The sequence below is a fragment of the Coccinella septempunctata genome, chromosome 8 (genome assembly GCF_907165205.1).
Source record: "Coccinella septempunctata chromosome 8, icCocSept1.1, whole genome shotgun sequence".
Taxonomy (NCBI): domain Eukaryota; kingdom Metazoa; phylum Arthropoda; class Insecta; order Coleoptera; family Coccinellidae; genus Coccinella; species Coccinella septempunctata.
Window position 1 is genome coordinate 26,071,375 of NC_058196.1, and position 24,983 is coordinate 26,096,357.

Consider the following 24,983-nt stretch of genomic DNA (forward strand, 5'->3'; position numbering starts at 1 on the left):
ATTAGGTATTATTCTATTTTTTACACTTGTGCATAGTGCATAGAAGTTATTTTATAGATTCTAGCGAACTAAACAGTCGGTTATTCAATAGGGAATTGCAATCCAGAGAGTCCTTCAAAATGAACTTGAAAATGGAAAAATAAAAAACTTTATTTTCTTGTGAACAGTGTCAGTTTGAAATAAAAATATAGGTTTTCGAACACGCTGAATCCATTGCGAGCAATTCCAAAGGCCTATCTGCTTTCGTTTAGATTGTCATCGTTGAAATGGCATTTTTCAAAAAATGGTAAATTTCAATCTTCGATATCTCCTGTTATATTCGTCTGATCCAATTGGGATTTCCGGTTCTATAATAAGTGTTGCCAAGGCTTCCACACTAGCACAAAGACTCGATTACGAGAATCTCAATTTTTTGGGTCAAAAGTGAGCAAGGAGTTAGACCCCCTAAAATGACATGTTTGCTAGTCTGTCTAAAAATCAGGATGTTCTATTACTATCCTCGGATATGGAGTGCATAGAATTCGTTTTGAAGATTCTAGAAAACCAAATAGTGGATGATTCAATAGAGAATTGCACTCTAGAGAGCTCGAACTCGAAAATGAAAAGTGGAAAAACAAAAAAAAATATTTTCTCCTAAACAGTGTCAGATATTGGAATGTTTGGTATGAAAATATAGGTTTTCGAATACGCTGAATCTATTGCAAGCAATTTCGAAAGCCTATCTCCCTTCGTTTAGAATTTCATCTGGGAAATGGCATTTTTCAAAAATTGCAATTTTCAATCTGCGATATCTCCTGTTATATTCGTCTGATCCCATTGGGATTTCTGGTTATATAATCAGCGTTGTCTAGGCTTTCACCCTAGCACAAGAACTCGATTTCGAAAATCTCGATTTTTTGGGTCAAAAATGAGCAAGGGGTTAGACCCCCCTAAAATGACCTATTTGCTACTCTGTTTGAAAATCAGTATGTTCTATTACTGTTTTAGGATATGGAGTGCATAGAATTTGTTCCGAAGATTCCAGAAAACCAAACAGTTCGTGATTCAATAACGAATAGCTTGCCAGAGAGCCCTTCAAAGTGAACTCGAAAATGAAAAGTGGAAAATAAAAAAATTGGATTTTCTCTTGAACAGTGTCAGATATCCGAAAGTTTTGTATGAAAATATAGATTTTCGCATATGTCGAATCTATTGTAAGCATTTTCGGAAGCATATCCCCCTTCGTTTAGATTTTCACCGTTGAAATGGCATTTTTCAAAAAATTGAAAATTTCAATCTTCGATATCTCCTGTTATATTCGTCCGATCCAATAAGGATTTCCGGTTTTATAATCAGCATTGCCAAGGCTCCAGCTTTAGCACAAAAAATCGTATTGAAAATTTCGATTTTTTGGGTAAAAAATGAGGGTTTAACCCCCGTAATTTGTTCCTCTGTATAAAAATTAGTGTGTGTATTATTGACTGCTCCATTCATCCCTGATGAGAAATGCTCCAATGCATAGTTGTTTCAACGAATATTTCGCGAGATATGGCAGAGTGAAGAAACGCGAATTTAGGCAAGAAATAAAATCGATACGATATTGACTCTTGATCATCGATGTTGTTCTTTCTTTACTCAAACGAGATATACTTGTGTGAAGAATTTCTAAAATATTTGTTTGCTCTGAATCTTTAAAGCATGACAAAGTTCTGATGAAGCTCAGGTGGAATTTTTTTCATTTTTATTTGGATTGGTTGCAATATCTTAAATATGGGGTCTCAGTCGAATGAATGTTCACTTCCATGTAGTCGGATGGTAATAAGAACATTTCTGCAAATTTTGTTTCTAACTGGGAAATTTATATTATTATTTATAACTCGTAACCTTATAAGGTTATTACTTCAATGGTTATTGATTTCGTTGAAACACGAAAGATGTTTCACCTCGAAATAAGTCCATCAATACGTAACCGAAATCTAATATGAATTATACTAATGCACTTAATCCACTTATATCCGCGCCCGTTTCAATATTCAATCCACTATATCATCGTGATCGTACCGTTTACAGTCCAGGTTTGAGTTAACATCCCCTCTGATTATGTTACATCCACTGTTGGCGAAACGAGGGTCCTCAGGACTGCTAGTCGGAGTGTGCTGTTCGTATGATCGTCCCGCTGAGGCCAGAGAAAACAAATTACGCGGAGGACTATCATTTAATTAAGAGTGCCCCATGCGGATCATTCAGTCCTTACGCGATGCTTCATTCTGAATTGGCCGATAGTTTTACGTCCATTCACTCCATGCCATGCTACTCTGCTTAGTTTTATTGAACAAAAATGATAAATACCTGAAATTCAATTTTTTGACTGCCTGAGTTATTTCATTGAGTTGAATCAGGTTCCTTCATATAGAATAGCTAGATATACTCTTCAAGAATATTCATTAAAAATTGAGGTTCATTAAATGACGTCATATCTCAATTTGAGACGCACTGTATAACATTTCTTTACTTAAAAAATGTCCAATTCTGAGTAAAATACGAAATTAATTCAAATATATCTATAACACCTGCTGATATAAAATCAATAAATGCCGAGATCTATATCGAAATAACAAACCTTCACTCAAAGTATCAACACAAATACCATTTCGTCGAGAAAAGGCAGAGGCTACCAGGGTTTCGGTCTCATTTGACCTCGTTAGAGCAACACAACTCAAACCCCGGCGAAAATGGATTGGGATGGGTGGGATAAATCCATTTTCCCACAAATTTCAGATTGCAGGTATACACGATTCATTATCTGAATTAATTTCGTTCATCATTCACTTGCCACGTGGATGCAGTAGAAAGAACCCCGAAAAATAATTTAGTAATTTAAGTATTGTAAAACCTCAAAAGTTCCTATAAGAATGCAATACAGAATCATCTATCAAACTTCCAACAATTTCTTCTTGGTGTTATCAAATGCAGATAATATAGCAAACATACATCCAAAAGGTAATCCATTAAATCAAAAGCATATACAGAGTGGGCCATTGACAAGGAAACAGCGACTCTGTAGGTCCATTGAACTCAATGGTAGGTCAGAAGAACCGAATCATATAAAAACTCCAGGACACGTTGATTTTTGATTCCAGGTTGACAACTACTATACTTCATTCACTTTTATTTTAGCAGTCGGTTGGCCATGGAAATTTGACACATTTCACTCTGTATAGTACGAAAATGTGGGTTTATGAAGCTTGTCAAAACATTTTTGGGTTTTAAATCAACGCTATGTTGCCCGTTCTACGTAAAAGTTTCTGTTATTACGTATTTTATCACAATGTCGATTTTTTTCGGAAAATATGTGACGAACATAATTGAAGTTTATACAAACTGATTGAAGGCATACCAAATCCAGTTATTTGCATGGAAAATACAAGAGATCAGTATAATATCATAATATGCACTAGCTTGAGGAGAGTTAATGTTCGTTATCTTCTTTGGCTTACATCATTTGTAGATTTCAAAAATATTAACCCGAAGATGAAATGCATATGATGCAGTGATTGGGAATTGGTATCTCCCGAAGGAATTAACAGATAATTACAAGAATGTTAAATTCTTCAACAAAAATCATCTTGCATCAATATAAGTAAAAAGAATTGAAGGAAGTTTCAAGTTAAGATGAACTTCACCTTTGAACAAAAATTTTACATGAATAAACAAGTAACAGGGCAACTTGCGCTTATTTGTGGCTATTCATCTTAATATTCTTAATACATTGATGTAATAATAATAATTAGGTATTTATTAGTACCTTAAGACATTTACATTGTATAAGACAAGTCAAATGAAAAATAGAAAAATCCATTTTAGGGAACTTATTCTCCGATGACATTTATCGAAAATTCTGTAGTAAACTTTTCGCCATAATTCGCTCAAACATAAAATTCTCAAATGCCACCACTTTTTTGGGTCACCCAATAGAAGGAAATTCTTTGTCATCCTCTTCATTCACAATCTTTCTGATTGTGGGAATATCCAGCTGAAATATAAGTCGTTTAGATTCAGATAAAATATTATAAATTCTCTTACATTGAATATGTTCGCTACCGTCTGACGTATTGTAGATTTTAGAATATCAGGGTAAAACTATTTGAATGAGCGGACCTGAATTCTAAATAGCACTTCCTGAAACCCTGTCTCTTTTTCTCAATCCTTTTCGACATTTTCGTAATAAAAATTGATATTAGTTGTGGCAACGGCGTTATGACATTAACGACATTTCATGAGTGCCAACCTAACTTCGTTCTAGTTACAAAAACTTGAGAAAATTATTTCATGGCCAACCGACTGCTAAAATAAATTTGAATGAAGTATACTCTTCTTCTCATTTTCCTTTAGAAAATGCAAAAATGTCAACAAATTCTTCTTTCGCGGCGTTACTTATTATAATTAAGTAGATATGTTACATACTTGATGACCTTACAGAATGAAAAACCAAATTGATTGGATCTTTGGCCTCCCAAAAACTAATGAATATTTTCGAATTTTTTTTTTATTGATACTACAGGGATAAACATATTTCCTTGAGCAAATTCTCCTTTCACTTCTCTAACAAAATAGACGAATGTCCACAGAAATTTGCAGGTTTCCAAAAGCCTCGAGTAGCCTTCTTTCTATGGCGTTTTCCAGCTCCGACGGCACGACGAAGCCGTCGCGACGGCAATGAATTATTACCGTACACGACGTCCGACACTCTATTTACAGATGGTTCGGCGAACCACGTAGCCCCCTTTTGGCCACTTCATCTTCCGCAGTCCAGGGAGGATGTCGTTAATACCCCACGTCAATTGGTCACTACATGATAAACGTCTTGATAACAGATCATTCGGTAGATCCCTCACTTTATTGGCGCATTTATTAGTTCGATTACTCTCCCTGGTCGTTTTTTTGCGATTCAGACACGTTTTACACGATTTTCTCTTAACGATGACTGTTCGTTGACAGCTGACAGTTTGTTGACAGCTGATAGTTCGTAAAATGAAGAGGAGTATTCAAAACATGAAGAATCACGAGTGAAATATGTGGATCTCTTGAAGTTATAACATTTCCTCTGATTAAATTTACCAATGACATAGGTAGTCATTGCGCTCAGGAGTGTCTTAAAATGAACCTCAAAGGGGCTCATTTCTAAATCACCACCGACAGCAAGGTCACGTTGAGGTCTTTGGAATCACACTGCCAGGGATTTCTGCTGACGTAAAACCATAAAGCAACTGGCCAGAGACAATAGAGTGACTCTAGTATGGGTACCAGGGCATTGTGGTATTAAAGAAAATGCAATTGCAAAAAGAGCATCAAGGTTAACACCTGTTGGACCTGAGCCCACAGGGGTTTGGACAATATCAATATAAGGCAGCGGTCCAACAATGGGAGTTGAACAACAGAATAACCCTCTGGACAAACACTCCTGGACTTACTCAGTCAAAGAAATTCGTGATGATTTCACCGACCTGCACCAGAAAACTGCTAAAGCTGTCACTGAGTTTCCGGTGATGGTGGTACTGCTGACAGGGCACTGTATGGGAAAACCAGCAGATAAGATTTGGAGGCTCTGTGGATCAGAAGCAGAAACAGCTGAACACATGGTATGCAAGTGTCCAGAGCTGGCGGACCTAAGAACCACTCATATGGGGAAACCTGTCCTGGATACTTACGAGGTAACGTCCAAGGCCCCTAGGGATGTTGTCGTTTTTATCAACACCATTGACGATCTCCTTGGGTTCCTATGAAAGTGTAGGGTAGAGAAAAAAGATCTACCTACATGGTCGCAGTCCCCGAAAGGCTAATCGAGCCACAACGATCTCGGTTCAAACAATAATAGATGAGTAAAAGTGTCAGATAGTTTATTTAGGAGAACAGCGACGAGAGAAAAAAAGGACAGATACTGCAGATTTTAGCGGAAAATATATTAGGTCCTTTCGTTTGCATAAAAAGTGTAGTACTTTTCCACACTCGATCTTAGTATTCGTTTGATGATTGAATTTACACCAGCGTAGAGGAAGTGTAGTTCATCTACACATAGTGAAAAGGAGATGTAGATGAACTACACCTCTTCTACACTGGTGTAAATTCAATCAGCAAACGTTTGCATAAAAAGTGTAGCACTTTTCTACACTCAATTTGATTTACACCAGTGTAGAGGAAGTTTAGTTCATCTACACATAGTCACAAGGAGATGTAGATGAACTACACTTCCTCAACACTGGTGTAAATTCAATCAGCAAACGAATACTAAAATCGAGTGTAGAAAAGTGCTACACTCTACACCAGTGTAGAATAGGTGTAGTTCATCTACATCTCCTTGTGACTATGTGTAGATGAACTACACTTCCTCTACACTGGGGTAAATCAAATCGAGTGTAGAAAAGTGCTACACTTTTTATGCAAACGAAAGGACCTACAGTTTCTATAATTTTAAAACTTGTATTGCAACTCAAAATTAAGAAATAAAAATATCCAGTTATTTCTGAAAACCGTTTGGTTCCAACTTCTTAATAGAGAAATCTCCGATTAAGTATCCATATTCCTTGTGTAACCTCTTCATTATTGCTCATAATTATAACTAATTATGACATATAATCAAGTGCACACACGTAAGGAATGAATATTTCAACCTTACCTAACCTAACCTAACACCATTCATGCACATCTATGATTATGCTGCCTAATCTTGAATGAGATTTTGCCAAAATTAGAAACTCCATAGTCTGACAGCTCAGAGCTCCCATTTGGGCTACAAGATATCAATTTTGATTGTCAAGCTGCTTGGTTCTCCCATTTATTGTTTTGTTCCTCATAAATTCGTACTCTTTCCACGCCACTGTTTCGAAAAATCGAGTCATTAATGGTTCCGGCATCAATAACAGCCCGATCAGTCCTACGGGGATATGGGCATGATGACCACTCAGGCTAATGAATATCACCACCGTACTCAGTAACCCGACGCGGCTGAAACTTAATAACTGAGCCATCAATCCTTCGAAAAACAAAAACCATATGTTTTGCGCGAATTCCCGAAAGTAGTTGTCGATAAAAATAGAAGGGGGCGCTTCGCTTTGCTATTAAATAAATGAGAGAGAAGGCCGTACAAAGGCAAGATTGCGTGCAGAAATGTCAACGCCTACCGGCAACATTGCATGCTCATAGGCAATAATATTTTAATGTCCTGCTGCAATGTTACTGGTGCCTGGCATCACGAAGGTTCCATTTTTCCTTCTTTTTTTTTCCCGTCCACGGCGCACAGAATGAAACGCTGAATTTTTTATGCCAGGAAGACGGTGTAATCTACATAATTATTTCATTGTCAATTCCATGTTGTGGTTTCTTCTCTGCTTGTATAATTCAGGATGAGTTCGAGGATGTCGGTTATTAAAAATGATTATAGATTAGAGGGAAATACGCGGTCTGTGTTCACGAGAATAACCTCAATTCTTATTTTAGGAGTACGAGGTGAATAATGGACATTGTGATTTTTGTCTCACGGACCTATTTCGAGGTCAAAATGCGGGGACTTGGTGGAACTTGGTGATGGTATCATATCTGAGAGCCCTTCTCCAATATGGTTATTCTAAAAACCCTAAAAGAACATAGGGCATTTCTAATGAAAATTTTTCCTCCTTGACAACACTTGCTCAAATTCTTTTACCTATCCTTTCAAGGGTTCCTGAGGGTATCAAACTAATATGACGCTGGAGCCCAAAATATCTTCTTCTTACTCCAAGGTAATTAGATATTTGGTACTGAGAATATCGAGAATTGATGAAAAGAACCTCCACGAAATGAACTGGACGCAAGGGTCAATAAAATTCACACAGACAGTCAATCTGCCTTCAGATCACTCCACATCAAGAGACTGCAACTCCTTTAGCTAAAGAGGGGAAACTATGGCACCAGCATCAACTGATTCTGATGGTCCAACAATCAAAGGTGCGAAAGAAGCACCAACGGTTTGACCAATTATTGGAATTACCAACTCTCTAATGAAAGAACAATAGATGTTGAAACTCAAACTTTTTCAGAAAAGGCACTGCGTTGAAGGAATATTTCAGGATCGTTCCAGGATCCAATGCATAAAACTATCCTTAGAATTTTCAAGGCTCCAGGCAAACTTGCTATCGTTCATCAGAACCTTTGCCAGAACTAGCGTATACGAAACCACTGAGTCTGGTCTTTGTTTCTTTTGGTGTTCTGTTCAAGCTGACTCTATAGGATCAAAGGAAATATTCACATTCTTGCATAATATCTTCCTTTGAACCGTTAGGAATAGAAGGAAAACTCAACTCAAGGAGCTTATATGTGGCCACAGCAGAGTGTACTGGTGGCAGTTACAAGTCAAGCTATCTAATCATCGCGTAGGCAAATTTTTCCGAAAGATGATCCTGATGATCGATTGACTCTTGAGGTGCATTACAGGCTGTCTATAACTCCGATAAGGCCTTCTGATTTTCCTGAACAATAGTGCGAGAAATCCTATCGGATTTTGGAGATCACTGAATTGGGTTTCCTCGATGGTTTCGCTTCAATTTGCAAGGAACCCTGATATAGATGCTAATATTTACTCTTGCTGCTGATGCCGAAATGGTCATACATTCCAGTAGTTCCAGTATTCTTTCTTATTTGCTCAGAACTGAGGCCCATACTACTACCATACCATTATTGGAACATATGGCTACTATGTTCCTCATTTTATTAGTCACTATCAGAGTCTTCGCATTGTATAAGAATGATCTCTCAGTTGTTGTTTTGATTTTTGAGTTGCATAAATGCTCCAACAGAAATATACAGGTTCAAGTTTTTTTTTTATTAAGGTTACGATGATGAAGACTATAGACAGTGGAGATGATAGACCTTTACTCTTGTCTAGGGTACATGTACATTCCACATGTGGCGCTTGGCATTTTATGCCCCTCATCATTGTTATGAGCTTTTAAAGAACTGTTTTGGTCTGAAAAGAAACTTCGATGTAACAAGAGGTTGAAAATGGCATTTTGGATCTTCTTGTTGTAATACTGATATTACAGAGGGGTAGAATATATTTGTACGTGGACGCAAAATATAAGATATAGATTAGATATATTAATTGTTCTACAATTTTTCTCCGACAAAAAACTACCTCTGTCTAACGAAGGCTGTATCTCATTTCAATGATTGAGAAGTTTCATTTGGAAATCAAAATATTTTTCAATGAAGTCTTAAGAAACATCATAGCTAATTCCTGGTGGGGGATGATAAGAACCTTCAATTTCAAATCATTTGAATTCTAATTCGCGACAAATATTACATGATTTTTTTAACGTCCGTACCAAATTCTATTTGAGGAATATACGAAAACGAGAAATTGGCTAGGAAATTCATACGGAAAATACATATCGTGAGAGTATTGAAATTGATCCGAATGGGGGTCTGATTTTTAGCTGGGACCTACGAAAACATTGAATGCAATCGAGAGTGAAAGCTGAACAGGGTGTCTGATAAGTACGGTTTCAAGTGTAATAAAACCGAGGGTTAGTGCTGTGGGGTGAGTTTATAGCTCAGTTATAGTGTCCTCTTTTCGGCGCACTGATTTACATCCCTATTTAAGTACAATATCAAGCTTTCAATCATTCGAGAAAAGTATCTATGTAAGATTATAGTCACTTTGTTGACTGTCTTGTAAATTTATGGATTTATAGAGAAAATTCGATCAATTTATTTCAGATCATCAGAACTGGACACAAAAAATAATGTTGTTATAGTAGATGTTTCACTTATTGTATTAGTTTCAAATTCTTGTTTCTTTTGATGCTATATTCTTTTTATTTTGAAAACATCGAATGCCATATCTGAAGTGTTGTTTCAAGGTATTTTGAAGGATGTTCTTCTACTAAAAATAATTTAGGATTTTTTTAGCTAAGCAACATTTTTACTATCGTCAAAAAACAACTTTATACGAGGTGAGTATTTGACTTGTACATATGTTTTAACAGATGATCCTGGAGGATATAAGAAACACTTTTTATCTTTACTATTTTTTCCAAAATTGGGTACTTTGGCTGAATGCAACTCTGAAAGAGTCATGTAGTCTCATAGATTTAGCTTGTTATTCTGAAGAGAATTTGGTTTTTCCTGGGGTGGCATAGCTCAATATGAAATGCATATCTTTCCAACTTGACTCTTGAATAGGAAAAAAGTGTTTCTTTGGACTTCAAGAATATGCTGTTACGTCAAAAACTCATCCAGTATCTCAATTTTTGGACTTTTCATTGATCGAATGAGAAAATTCCATGAAACTTTAGGTAAAATACCACACCATGCCAAAGCATGAAAATGGCAGAATCTAGAGTTTAGCGAAGGTAAATGGACTGAAGAATAAAACCTTAGCAGATGCGATAGAAGACCTTGTACATTTTCCCAATACAGCTAAGGTTTCGTGCAGGATGTAGGTAGATTTCGGAGTTGCCATACTCTTTAAAATTTAGCATAGATCAAGGATTCATAGGTGCCACTAGGGCTGAAAATTTGGAACCAAATATTGGTCAATAAATCGCTGATATATTGACCTCCAAAATAGTTTTTGGAGTACTGACCAAGCTCAGAACCCTCAGGTGTAAACCTTCATTAGAGGTAGAAGTAAGAAAGGCTGTAAATACCTTGCTGACTATTTTTCCTAGTGGTCTTCTTCTCCTTCATCCAAGGATACTCAGGTACATTAACTCCAGGAGAACCCATTCCGTGCGGTACCTCCATTCCATAGCCGCTTCCTGGTGGAGTATGATCAGGACTCATACCGGAGTTTCCATGTGCCATATCCCCGGAAATATGAGGAAGGGCAGTCATAAATTCCGCCATGGAGGGCTGACTGTTGATGAAGCCCGTCTCATTGCACCCCGACCCGTCCATCGGAAGACCAGGATGGGGCGCTCCCGAGGCCGCTGACAACCAGAAACCGGCGTTCCCGGCCGTCGCGGCGCCCTCTGGGGTGGTAGACCTCGTCTTTACCACTACGAAATCGTCCTCTTCCAAGTGTCCAGTAGGCATCCGGAGAGGATGTCTTATCCTCATTGACCACCAACGACCGCCGACATACCACAACAACCACAAACACTCAACACTGGTAGCATCCGACCCGAAGGACCATGTCCACCTCGCGCGTTTCTATGGTTCGGGTAAACTGTCAAAACTTTGACGTCTGGCCGCGGCGGGACTCGGAACGGCCTCGCGTGCAGTTCACAGAAATAGTTACGTGTATGCCCGTACTTACTGTTAGGTTAGTGATGGTTGTTTTTGTTTCTTTCCGGGCTCGAGGAGGACGAAGGATGGTCACGTGGTGGCGCGGCGGGCCAATCCGGGACCGGTTTCCGGGCTCCGTAGGCCGGCACGGTGCGCGAGGGCGGGACTTATACTGGTTGTCGTGACCGTGCACCGCAATTACTCCAGGTAAAAGTTATAAAAAATAAATGTATACCTTGATTTTACGTGGATGCATACAAGACGTATGAAATCGCCGACGTCTCCCCAAATTATAGTGTGCCGCGCGCAGTTTATGTAAATTCCGTTAATTCGTTTAACTATACACGCTATGGGGTTTATTTCCTTTGTATATTTTTTTTTCAATTTTAATTTTTTTTTTCGATTCGAACTTTTCGGTGCTTCGTTCGGTTTTATCGGTGGGATTTGGTAGGTGTCGCGTGGTCTGAGATGCGCCGACGAATGGTAGGGATGACGAGTGACGCCGGACGTCGAGGACGTCGGTGGAAAGGCGCGGGCCCGGGGAGGGGCGTCGTTTTGCGAAGTTTGCTCGTCGTTTCGCGTCGGATTTTTTGATATGGAAAAAAGTTGCGCTGCTCTATCTCGATTCGTGAAAAAATGCGTGTATGCGTCTAATTTTCTATTTCGATGGTTTCTTCCTTCGTGGAGGTTTTTCTCGAGGTATTCTGTGGATTTAAATCAGCTAAAAAATGGAATTTGATGAAAGTACAATTTTCACTAAGTTTATTAACTGAAAAAAATTAAGAAAAGTAAACACACTTTTATTTCCATTTGATTAAAGTGCTTCATTTTTCTTCAATTCGATAAAATTCTCTTTGAAGAATACAGAAAAATATTCATTTTATGTATTTTTCAGGTGTGCTGGTAATGATGTAGCTATACACATTATCACAGCATCTGAATCACCCATTTCGAGCTTTATGACCTTGAATTCATCATTCTGTTGCGATAAATCAAGTTACCTATGAATTCATAATAAATCTAGGCAAAATGAAACATCAGACTAGATTGAAATCATTCGATCCCCTAGATCAAGACTGGAATTTGCCACCTTTTTGAATTGAGTAAATAATAAAAAAAACAATTTGTTTTTTTCGGTATTGAAATTAGTTAAAAAAAGCAATCGAAATTTCAAACAAACTGAAGCTTCTCACATAAGAATGTAAAGTTTATTTTCTTCTTCATTTGCAAACAAATCTACACCGAAAACTACTTAGAAGTCGAAACAGGAAACAGCTAAAACAAAATCTACAGAAAAAAGCATAATTACTGATTTCATTACTTGATTTTGGGGGGCTTTCAGTTTTTTGTGTTTGACAATATTAACTCAGTCTAGTAAGCGTCTATACGGAAAATAACAAAATCATCACTCTTGAAGTGAATGCTAATGACCTCAAAATACACGAAAATAGTAAAACTTAGAATTCGATAAATATTAGGTACAATTTCAATCTTATAATAAAAAGGAAACCTTAATTTCAGCAATTAAAGGTCTATCCATTTCACTAGGAATGGATTCATGGAAAAAAGTGAAAACAAACTTTCAGATCGAAATTCTCTTTAAAAAAAAATTTCAACATTAAAACACACCCACCTCAAAAAATTCTGAAGCAAATTTTCACTTTAACCTTGTTCTAATGTCATTTCTTGTTTTGAAAAAGTTGTAATTTTGCTAGAATAATTTATTTGTTAAACGTCATTCTTCTAAATCCTCTCGCTGAGAGATGGATTTTGTCCTAATTTCAAAGGGCCCTAACTTCTAGGAAGAAGGGGTTTGAACAAAAAGTTAAATGAAATACCCCCTTAATTTTCGCTCTAAAATCACCCTTTACAATTTTCTCCATCAATGTAGAAACACCCTGAATATTAGAAATTACAATAAAAGCTGTAATTTGAAGATGACTCTGGCCTGACCTCAACCATGTGACTTCATTGGCCAACGAATACATAGAATTAATTATAATAGTAGAAATGTAAAACTAACTGAATACTGAAGTAATAACAAATGGAGAAAAGAAATATTCGAACTCCAAAAGTGAACTATCTGAATATAAAACAAGACGACTAAACTCAAGAAACGGACAACAACAAGATAAACAATATCATTCCGGTTAAAACAATACATACGTACCTACGTGATTCAACGATTAAGCTCAGTCAGGTATCAGAAATTTCCAGACACTTCAAATATTTCATGATGATAAAACCATATCTTCCCCGTGATCTCGAAGTTCCAGGAAGTAAAAAGTGTACGGATTCTTGTCCTAATTACTCAAACTGACAAGTATAAAATTATCTTTTATTTCGTGGAGACCTTCAACATTATGCAATTCTGGTTTAAATAGAACTGGACGATATTTGCCCGAGGGGCTAATTTGTTACAAGTCACTACCTTGAGTCTGATGAATAGATGAATAGTAGTGTGTATGAGGAGCTTTGGGTATAGAGTGGGTCCCTGTGTTCACCGGTACCACAATGGTTTCGAAATAATGCGGTTTTATCAACCTTGACCACGGCAGAACCACAGCGGATATTTTCAGTGGTCGAAATAGTGTGAGTAGACACATAGGTATTCGAAATTTGAGAAACATTGAGAAACATAACATATTTAATGTGTATACTATGTAATGAATTCTTGAAAACATTTTTATTATCTTTATAAATGAAAATGGAGCCCTATTTTGTGTTGTAATGAATTGACGTAAGAACAGCCTAACTGATTTTATTCATTTTTTCTTTGCAACCTTCCTCATACTTTGTAGAAGGTTTAAGCTGAGGAAAAACTTGGAAATGTTGCCTGGGAAACTGAGGAAATCAAAAAAACTAGATGAAATTCAAATTTCGCGCGCAAGTGTAATTTGTGTAATCTACCCTTCACGGACTGGCGATTGACATCTGATAAATGCACTAGAAAACAACGAATATTTTTCTGTGCTCTAAAATGAGAATAAATTTTTTTAATATTTTGATACATATGTATTTCGTAATTGCTGTAATGCTACCAGCAATATTCGACATTTAGAACGATGGTGGATGGTATTTTCAAAGATATAAATTATATCAGTTCTTAAGTTATATAATCCCAGTGGACACTTAAATTTATTCAGAAATTAAGAAAGAATATCCTTTTCTGAAACTCTCAAATGAGCTGTCCGGGGTTTATCCCCTAACACAGCTGCAGAGACTATGAGAAAAATGAACATTCATAATATTTTTCGACGATCCTGAACCATATGTCCATCCCCTAAGGAAAATAATTTTGACCGGAATAATTATGTTTGAAAGGAACAGAAAATGTTTGGAATTTCTTTGGTGGAAGAATACAAATTTTCAAGCACTGTGAGTCTTTGACTAGTACAAATATTTTAACAGTAGGTTCTTGAGGTCAAAAGAAACACTGCTTCTGCACACTGCTTTCTTAGAATTTTTCCCGAATCAGCTCGGTTCAAATCAGCTGCATCAAAAGATACAGGCTATCGAAAAACCATACAAAAAACAAAGAACCAACGGTTCTATCGAATGAAATGAATTTCAGAATACAATTTTTCATTTATTTGATCAATCTTTTTCGAACACAAGATATCACCCACGTCTTTCACTTTTCTCATTATGACCATTACCTACCATAAAAAATACCAAAAATTCGAAGAACCCAACTCTTGAAACTAAGTTGGATGCTATCTTATGTATATTTGAACGTATTGTAAATTAAAAGCATTCTTCATATTTTCGCCTACAATGCGCCGTTTTCGAGTATTTTTATGTTCAAAAAGTAAAAAGTATCTGTGAAATTTGAAAAATTGACTACTTTGGCTGAATACAACTCTCTTTAAAAGATCCACATCTGAATAATGCCACAGAATTATTTTGTTATTCTGAGGGTAATTTTGTATGTAAATTTTTCAATATAACGTCACTGCCTTAGTGTCGCACTAGACAGAGAAACATCGAATGAGTGTTCTACAAAACATTCATTTGTAACACTGAATGTCCATTCCATGTATTTATTTATGTTCCTTATTATTTAGATTCCTACATGCCAACATTTCGTCTTATTTCGAGGCTCTGAAACTATATTCAAATTTATTCCAATTAATCCTGGGACACCCTGTACAAAGCTTATTGGAGGACGCTTCATCGTTAGATATTCAAATCAGTTGATTGATGCAATGTTCTTGGGTTAGACCACTTCTTGTATCTAAACAAGACAAATATTGCTCGCACGTCGAAACGTTCTAAGTACGTATACTATAGGTAATGTCAAATTTAGAAGTGGCAATGGCAGATTTCAACTGGCCAGTTTCCAATACATAATAGGGAATACTCCTTCTGACGAAAATGATGTATTTTTTATGAAATATCTTTGAAACGTCACATTTTGAAATAACCATTTCAACCGTTTCCCAAAAAAAATTATTTTAAGTACTTAAATATGAAAAATAAAAATGGGTATTTAAAATTTGAAGCGTTTCGTTTCTATTGCGCAAGTTGGCAACATCGACTGAAATATGCGTTGATAATAAAGGACAACAAATACACTATCTTGATGAGATAGACAAAGATGTCTGTCTATGGAGTCTGCGACGAACGAGGAAGGTCGTAAAATTTTATGGGATTTTTATGGCTGTTTGCTGTTGAGGTTCGCCAGTGAGTTCGCGCCTTATGATGGCTGTAAAATAACAGTTGTTAGTTTATAAACAAACCATTGTTCATTTTATTTTTTAGTAGGCGCTGTTGCCAAATCGTAAACTAGAAACGAAGCGATTCAAATTTTAAAACCCCATATTTGAAGGATGATTTTGAATAGTTTCCGCGGTAAATTTGAAAAAATCATGAATGAAACTCATAATTATTCAGTTTAAACTTGCATTTGCTGTGATAATCCAAATTGAGGAGAAATCCCCATTATGGCAACCCCCGTATGTGGTGCCACCCGGTAGAATAAACAAAACGCAGGCGGGAAATCTGGTGAAAAGGTAAACTATTCAACAAGTCACGATCAATCAGCCGTCAAACTACCCCGCCCCCGAAACCGACATTATCGAATCGTAACCGAAGAAAAAACAAAATTAAAAAAAATCGAGCTCCAAATCGGTTCCCCCGTCCAATTACACCAATCTCGCCGCATTATACGTTGTTAAGACGGCGTCGGACTCCGATCCCGGTCCGCATTTTTCCAAATAAAATCCGTCAAAAACACAATCTTGACGAAACTAATATCGAGGCCTACTCCGACCTGCCTATCCGCCAAGAAACGCTCGGAGCGTTGTTATTAGGCATCATTAATCAACTGTTGGTCAGGAAATGAGTCAACCCTTCGGTCCGAGCCGGCCGCACCGCCTCGCAACTTTACATACCGCGTTGTCTTCGTGCTCTTGCGGCCCTCTCAAGACATATGGTCTTGTCCCTGGGGCCCGCTTTATGTGCTTTTGGTTTGGCTACTTTCGGCCGTAATGGGTTAAATGTGCCCGGCGTGAAGGATGAATGCCGGACGGTTTATTATGGCCGAGACAATGGGCAGCAAGTGCGCCTCTTCAGGGGACGCTAGTTGACGTTATTGAACCATGTTGGGGATGCTTCGTTCAAGGCTGCATTCGTATCAATTTGCTGGCCGCACTTCAATACGAAAGTAGGCACGAAGTTTACCATTCGCAATAAACTTCAACTGTCAAAATACACGAAATTCCAACTTTGCAACTTGCAAGAAATTTTGCCGACTTCGAATTCCGTGCTAGACTCGAATTTCATCACGAATGGTAACACAGAACGTCATCTGCTTAGCTTCAGTGCCGAAGTGCACTTAATGCAGCTTAACATGGACACTGGTAGTATATATATATATGTATATTCTTTTGATATAGAGCATTACAATCTTGAACAGCAAACAATATAGCATGTGTAGGAGATACAGTTTTAGCAGAGGTTAGCGTAACGGGGTACCATACAAATTGGTGTATGATACAAGAGCTTAGGGAAAAACCTCAGTAAAAAAAACCCTTTCTCCCCGTGAGTGTAGTGGATTGTAATTGTTCACGAAATAAGCTGAAATATTCCATATTGAAGGGCATCTCGCACTGCAAAAATTGATTCTTTCTCCAACAAAAAGGAAAATCCAGAAAGTCTTCTCCAAGATACCAGAAACTTTTATCTGAAATAAAGAGAAAACAAAAGCAGAAAAACGTAAAATAATAAAATTAGATTCAATATGTCAGATTGACCTAAAATTGACAACCCAATTCAAAAAAGATTCGGAAACTGCATGTATAGCTCTAAAACCATCCTGAAATTTATAAATTGGACAATGATTAACTAGATAGATTTATGGTTTCTTCTGGTTCCCCGCATTCACAACTAGGGCTTTCAACTGAATTCCACCTGAAAAGCATGCTATTGCAACGTCCGTGACCTGTTCTTATACGATTCAGAATACACCATATTTTCCTGGGAAGATCAAAACCAGGAACTCTATTCGAAGGATCAGTTACTAATTCTTTGTTGAAAATAGTGCACCCATTCCATTCAGACTGCCAAAGGTCTTTGTCCCTTATATTCGAATTAAGAAAAGAGTTGGACCATAAAGGTTTACGCGACTTCAGTCTTGGAATGGTATTTTCGGGAATATAGGATAGAATTGGGAACGAGTCTGGATAGGATTGGAATTTTTTCCTGGAATTCATAACCGCAGTCTGTCTACGAATATGAGGCGGTAAAATGTTTGAAAGAACTGGTAACCATTGAATAGGTGAAGATCTAATAGTTCCAGTTATGGTTCTCATGGAAATATTCAGTTGTGCATTAATTTTCTGCACATGAGCACTATTAATCCAAACGGGGCAACAATATTCAGCAGCCGAAAAAACCAAAGCTAGGGCTGCCGTTCGAAGAGTGGCTGCATCAGCACCCAATGAAGTGCCAGCTAGTTTATGGAGAATATTATTCCTGGTTTTTAACTTTAGACGCAGACTTTCCAAATGGGCTTTGAAATTCAGCGAGGAATCCAGCTTAATACCTAGATATTTCGGATTGAAGTTATGTTCCAAAAAAGAATTACCGAAAACTACACTCAATTTTCTATATTTTTGATGATTATTCAAATGGAAACACGAAACCTCGGTTTTATTTGGGTTAGGACACAAACGCCACTCGAAAAAGTAATTCCTCAAAATTTCTAAATCCGTAGATAAATTATTTTCTATGCATCTAAAATCAGAATGACGGAAAGCGAGGGCAATATCATCAGCGTAAATAAATTTCTCAGAAAAGTCGTAGGGATATCACACATATATAAATTGAAAAGAAGAGGTGCTAAAACTGATCCTTGTGGAAGACCGTTATTCAAAGTTTTGAAATTACTACTGTTATCATCTACAAAAACACGAAACCTTCTATCTGACAGCATATTTTCCAGTAGTGATCAGGAGGATTCTACAGGGAGTAGGTACACTGGATTAATGGGAATAAATATAGATGTATCATTACCACTATAATATTCTGATTCTCCCTAATACCGAAGTAGGTACCCATCAGAAGCTCTGTAAGCTTGTACGAGTTCGAAGAACCAGTGGTGTTCTGTGTAGGCTTTGTTACTGTGTCCTTACGCGACATGCAGATGTTTAACCTAACAGTGAGGTTTAGAACATCAAAATAAGATGAAATGTCTGGAAACTGTTCTTTGAAGTGTTACGTTGCTTCAAAGATGAAGACTTGGTTATGGATTCATTCAATTTTTTCAAAGCAGGATCAAGCAGAGGCATTTTTAGAATAGAGATGCACCTCAACTGATTTTCTCACTCATTCCTCATATCTAGAGATGGGTGAAATCGACAACCTTTTTGATTTTCTACCTTAACTCACAGGCTTTGAATATCATCATTAAAAATTACGCATTCAAAAGACAATTTCATTTGAATACTTTATTGTTTCTTGAATTGATCGTATAAATGACAGATGACTGAATATTTCTAAGCATGACTCCTTGGCAACTTTTCGTCTTATTTTGAGGTACTGAATCTACATATATCCGAATTTTTCCTATTAATCCTGGGAGACCCTGAATATCCGCAAATACAAACGTATTACGGAAATTAAGAGTAAATTTCAGTAGGTACATTGAAATTTCAATACTAAAGCCCGTTTGCAACAGCCGAGAATTCATGCGCCTTGAAATCTTTACCGTTACATACGCACTTTCGGTAGAATTCTCTGTTCAGTTGCATACAAAATAATCTCTGCCGTTTTCTTACCAAAATTTGGTAGAGAATTTTCGGCTGTTACAAACGGGCTTAATAAGAGATTAAAAATTAATAAGAGATTCAAAGAACTGAGGAATTGTAGAAATGGCATTTTGTTCTACCAATAAGGCTACAATAGAAATCAAACCGACTTGACAACTAGATCTTTTCGATTTCTTTCACGTAGATTTATGAACAACATGTTCAATAGGAGACTATTGCTTTGATGCAGACATAATAAAGGAGTACCTAATATAAAAGTTCCAATAAAAAATGCGGAAGGGGCCACATGTTCCACCTCTTTGAAAGATCCCATGAAAATTTAATTTTTTTGTTGGTAAAACAAGCTCACATTATGCCAGTCTTTCAACTCTACCATTTCGAATAAAAAGATAATATTTTTACGCATTATCTGAAGCATATAACTCCAGAACGAAGTGCTCAAGAGATTATATTTACCCTCCTTTGATTTTCGACAAGCAATCACCCTCTAAAAACTTTCGCACTTATTTGGTAACATCCTGTTTACTGTTCTGTACGAATATTTCAACAGTAGATTCTTGAGATCAAAAGAAACAGTTCTTCTTCAGGGGTGGCACACCTCATTATGAAAACTTAAAATGGCTATACATATATTTTTATCAGAGCCGAATCGAAAAAAAAGGTATGAAAAAAAGTTTTTCTTTTGACCTCAAGAATCTACTGTTAAAATATTTGTACGAGTCAAAGATTCACCCTGTATATCTAGTCACTTCCAAGACAGTGGCATGACGTCAAAGTGCGAAGTGTTGCAAACCGTGTATCCTCTTTGGAAAAGTTTCAAAATTGGTCAATTTCTAATGTTTGTGTTATTAAAGGGGTAACGCCTTTATCTTTTAGCGAAATACATAACATCCATTGATCTGAAAGTAAACAAATGTTACGATCCTTACTTGAACTAGTCAATCACCATTACACTTAGAGAGACCACTTCATGGAGCAGTGTAGATGCTGACCTGGTTAGAAGCGTCTACACCGTTTTAGTTGTCAATTCAAAGAGAGAAAATGAATATCTTAAGTCAGAAAGCACTAATTTATATGGGGTTTTCATTATGATTCAATTCAATCAGTTCGTCATCTCGGAAAGTCAGAAATTTTTTATTCGTCAAACAAAAATAAATGAAAAAATTTTTTCATTGAAGACGAATATTCATGTTATTGACTTTCCGAGTTGAAATTATTTCTTCTATGAATTTCCAGATGAAAAAATTTCTCGAAAAGTCTCGCCATTGGCTACAATTCGTATCCTGGTGAACACCGCACATTCTGGTAGTCTTTCCCCCATTACGTCTTATACGGATGGCGAAAAAGTCCCGTGGTATAAGCTCCTCTTAAGATCTATACCACGGACTTCTACGGTAGAATGCGGAAATGTAACAAACCCCTTAACTGGGGTGAAATCTGGTCATATTCATACCAGTCAAGGTCCAAGTACAAAACATCCTGCAATTTCCTTTTAAAGATTGGAATCTTCCGCCGATACGAATCAAGGCGAATTGATTTTTTCTTCGTTTTCGTATGCAAATGGCGACGGATGTGCATGCAGATAGGAGCTACCAGACGATCGCTAATCGTTTCGGTAGCCTGCTTCGACTCGTTAAAGCCGACGCAATCAGTATGGAATGGTCTAAAAGGAAGGCAATCATACGGTAGCCCGCATCCAACAAGATCTGCACGTCGGCAATTAAAAAAAAATTAATAAGCGCCGATGACAACAGGTGGGAGCTCTCAGTCATTAGCTGAGTTTTTCTAGGCGTATTGATATTAACTTTGTTTAACTGCTGGCCGAACGTATTACCGGCCACATCAACACAAAAGCGCATTAGTGGAAGCAGAGGATAATTCGTTTAAAAGGGTTTCTGAATTAGCAGTTGATGATGGCGGTGAAGCATTAGTTCAGTCATTCCTCGTCATTCTTACTGAAAAGTGTAACGTACCAAAATGGAACTGGGGAAGATGATTTTGGCTTGTTCCGCGCCTTATTTTGACCGTCCAGTCGCTGGATACAGCCTTGTGTTGATATCGAAAAGAAGACTTTGGTGTTTCGTGACTTGGGTAATTAAGAGTGCCGTTTAATTTTGTTTACCGTTGACGTCAAAGTAGCTGAAGAGTATGTTCTTTGTTTGTGTTTTTATTCTGAATTTGTGGTGAGTGAAAAATTTAAGAATCATCGCCATATCATGCACATTTGTATTTGAGTGAATGTCTTTTCGATATTTACTTCATTGACTGTAAAAAATGAACTTTTGGAATGAGCCAAGAAAAAAATAGGCTGCCGAGAGTTTTCTTGTCTCAAACTCATTTGGGGGCTGAGAATTCAATCCAGACAAATTGGTGTTCGATTCCTGTTAGAAGTTTAATAGTTGAAGGCTTCATTAGTGACTTGATAAGACTACACCAGGTTTTTTCTCTGTGTGTTAAAAAAAAGCCATCAGAATGCCCAAAAAAACACTAATTCTGGGGTGTATTTTTGGCCATCATCATGTCAGAAGTCATGAATGAGGTTGTTCCACAAACTGCTGTTGTTTGGACCATATTCTCTTGAGATTTTCGTTCAAACTATCGATTTGCTGGCATTTTCGGTTCGTTTATATGTAAATCCCCTCATTAGTGAGGTAGGTCAGAAAAAGTTTCAGAATTTCTTACTTGAATGTATTCAGACGGAGATAAAATGGAACAAAGGTCACTCAATCACTCTTCTGAAGAAAGAATGAAGAATAACCATTTCTGATACCCACCGAAAGCTTACTAAAGGATAAAATATCGTTTCCATTTCATGTGCAGGTAGGGACAACGTAACTCGAAGCTAAACTTCCTAGAAAAAATCGAAATGACGTCTATCTTTGTATAAAACTGCAGTTGCACTATATGTACATAGTTTCCCAAGTCACACAGAATACAAACAGAACAAATAACGATTTTTTGCGGCAGCACAAATACAGATAGGTAATTATTGTATGATTATCATCCTGCAAAGCTCAAATGACTGTCGCTGTACTTGAATTATTAATTGCTGACGTGGATAGCGTTCCATGAATTTGTTCTTTCTTCAGGAAAATAGGTTCAAAAATAATTTTCCTATTGCTTGATGAGAGAAACCGTAACCAGTCCAATATTATACTTCGATTTTTTTCAATGTGGTATACTCACTTCCATAAAAATCAGTCTGGAAATCATCAGGTGATACTTGTGGCCCACAGATCGAACAGCGTTTGATATACAGAACAGTACTCAAGCTCCTTCCAAGGGACACAGAAAAAAATAATGGTATTCATTTGGGAAAGCCATGTAGAGATTTTTTTCGTTTTTCTTCATCAGGAATTCTATTGGGATCAAATTTTGATGGTTTTTTCTTACTTTCTATGCATTTCCTCAGTTGCGATAGAAAACCAAATAAAAATCAATGAAAATTCATAAAATACGTGTACTGGAATAATCATCCTTAATGGTAATTTCACCTAAAGAGGAAACTCACTCAAATATACTTCCTCAGTTTCACGGAAAGTACCCGAAAACTGAATACTTACAGAAAATCCCCGGTTTGAAGCAACTTAGTCCTGGATTTCGTTATTTAATTAAGCAAACAAGGGAGGAATCAACTTCGCAAAGTAGAAGTTGGTGTTCTTTATACTTCATAGTGGCCATCTGTCGTGCCTGCTTGCGGACAACTTCTCAAAGACATTTGCATAGTAGATGAGGTCCCGAAAACAAGTTAATGTATTCTAGTCGATTGTAGAAATTTCGTGTTCAAGGAGAAATCTCCCAAAAGTTTCTACGATCGATGGAAATTGGGTTATCTTTATTGTTTTCGATAAATGCTTTCAATAATTTAGTGGTCGTTGAAATGTTTCTTCGACTAAACTATCCGCAGTCATGGAGAATGTAATTCTATCACTTTTATAAAAGTTGTTTAAAACCCCATCCTCCGGTTGGAATATTTTGCTCTACACTGTTCTGACGAGGGACAATGATCCGAAAAATATATTCCGTGTATCTGTGTATGTAATCTATTGCAGACAATTTTGAAGCTGCGGCTTGACTATGCTGAGGAGCTTATTGATTTTAGTAATCAAAAAAACGGTTTTTGAGTTATTAAACCATTATTACTGGAGCAAATTCCGAAAATCACAGATATTTGGTAGGAATAACGAGTCCCGCCTCGTTCCTAGAAACAAGCGGGTAAAATCCATTAATATTTGAATGCCCCAAGCCTCAAGCCTGCACCACACGAAGGAGGGAAGGAAATCCAAGGGCTCAGCATGCAGATGATCCGTCAAACAAACCGAATCGGTGGATGGGCAATCCATCATCCGAGTGTCTTCGGATGACTGGGGCGCAACACTAAATACACGAGTTAAAAACATGCGTCGAATGTAAAACACAAAAGCTCTTTTTTACACACACAACGGCTTCCGTGACGTATGCGTAGCACACCCTGATCGATTGTGAGAAAATTGTTTCTATTTTCATGTGCGGACGAACAAATTGGATCGTTTTGTTCGGGGGTTGCACCGTGAGATTCTATGGTTGCACTGCAAAAAAAAAACTCTTTGTATCAGTTACATTATTCTTGTGTTTTCCCTACCAATATCTGAAACACAAGGAATAATTTGGAATTTTTTTAACGGCATCTGACAATTATTGAATTCTGGAAAACCTCGTTTTAACAACATATTGGCTAATAGCCACATCAATATCATTTTTGAAAAAACAAGGTCCAATTATGCATCAAGCCATCAAGAATGTGACATATTGACACATCATGCTATCATAACACTGAGCTCCTATGTCATTGACTCAAAGTTTATATGGGAGTGACGGAGGAAGCTCCATGAAATAGTCAAGAACAACAAGGTATCTTCAGTCTGGATTCCAGGTCACTCTGGAATCTCAGAGCAAAAACCCGTACAAAGTTTATCACGGAACTTCAATATGCAGACGACTGCGCACTTATCGCTATCAGCTCAGAGGATCTACAGATAATGTTGGACACCTATGTATAAACATATATACGAAGCTTTAGGCCTTAGACTCGATATCGATAAAACCAAAATCTTGGTAAGTCCGTCAGAAAGCCTTCAAACAGATATCAGCCTGGAGAATGAAACTCTAGAACAGGTGGAGCAGAACAAATACTTGGGAAGCTTCATAAATACTAGGGCCAACCTAGACACGGAAATACATAACCGTATCAATTTGGCATCACGGGCATACTGGAAGCTAAAGGACAGAGTGTTTCAAAATCACGACCTCAATCTGAAGACTAAGACAGCTGTTTACAATGCAGGGGTCCTCCCAAGGCTTCTTTACGGAAGCGAAAGCTGGACGCCCTACAGGCGACATATTAAACAGCTTGAACAAACGCAACAAGGTCATCTAAGACAAATAATGCACATCAGATGGTTCCACAAAGTTTCGAATGCAGAACTCTTG

At 37.2% G+C, this 24,983-nt stretch overlaps 1 protein-coding gene across 1 annotated transcript in view; it reads right to left on the reverse strand.

The window, feature by feature from the left end:
* The window catches only part of LOC123318780 (homeotic protein proboscipedia), a 54,591-nt gene extending 43,300 nt beyond the window's left edge, over nucleotides 1-11,291 (reverse strand). Inside the window, exon 1 of the mRNA XM_044905519.1 lies at nucleotides 10,662-11,291. Coding sequence (XP_044761454.1) covers nucleotides 10,662-11,073 — 412 coding nt within the window. The 5' untranslated portion in view covers nucleotides 11,074-11,291. The remainder of the gene's footprint in view (nucleotides 1-10,661) is intronic.
* Between the last annotated feature and the right edge of the window lie 13,692 nt (nucleotides 11,292-24,983).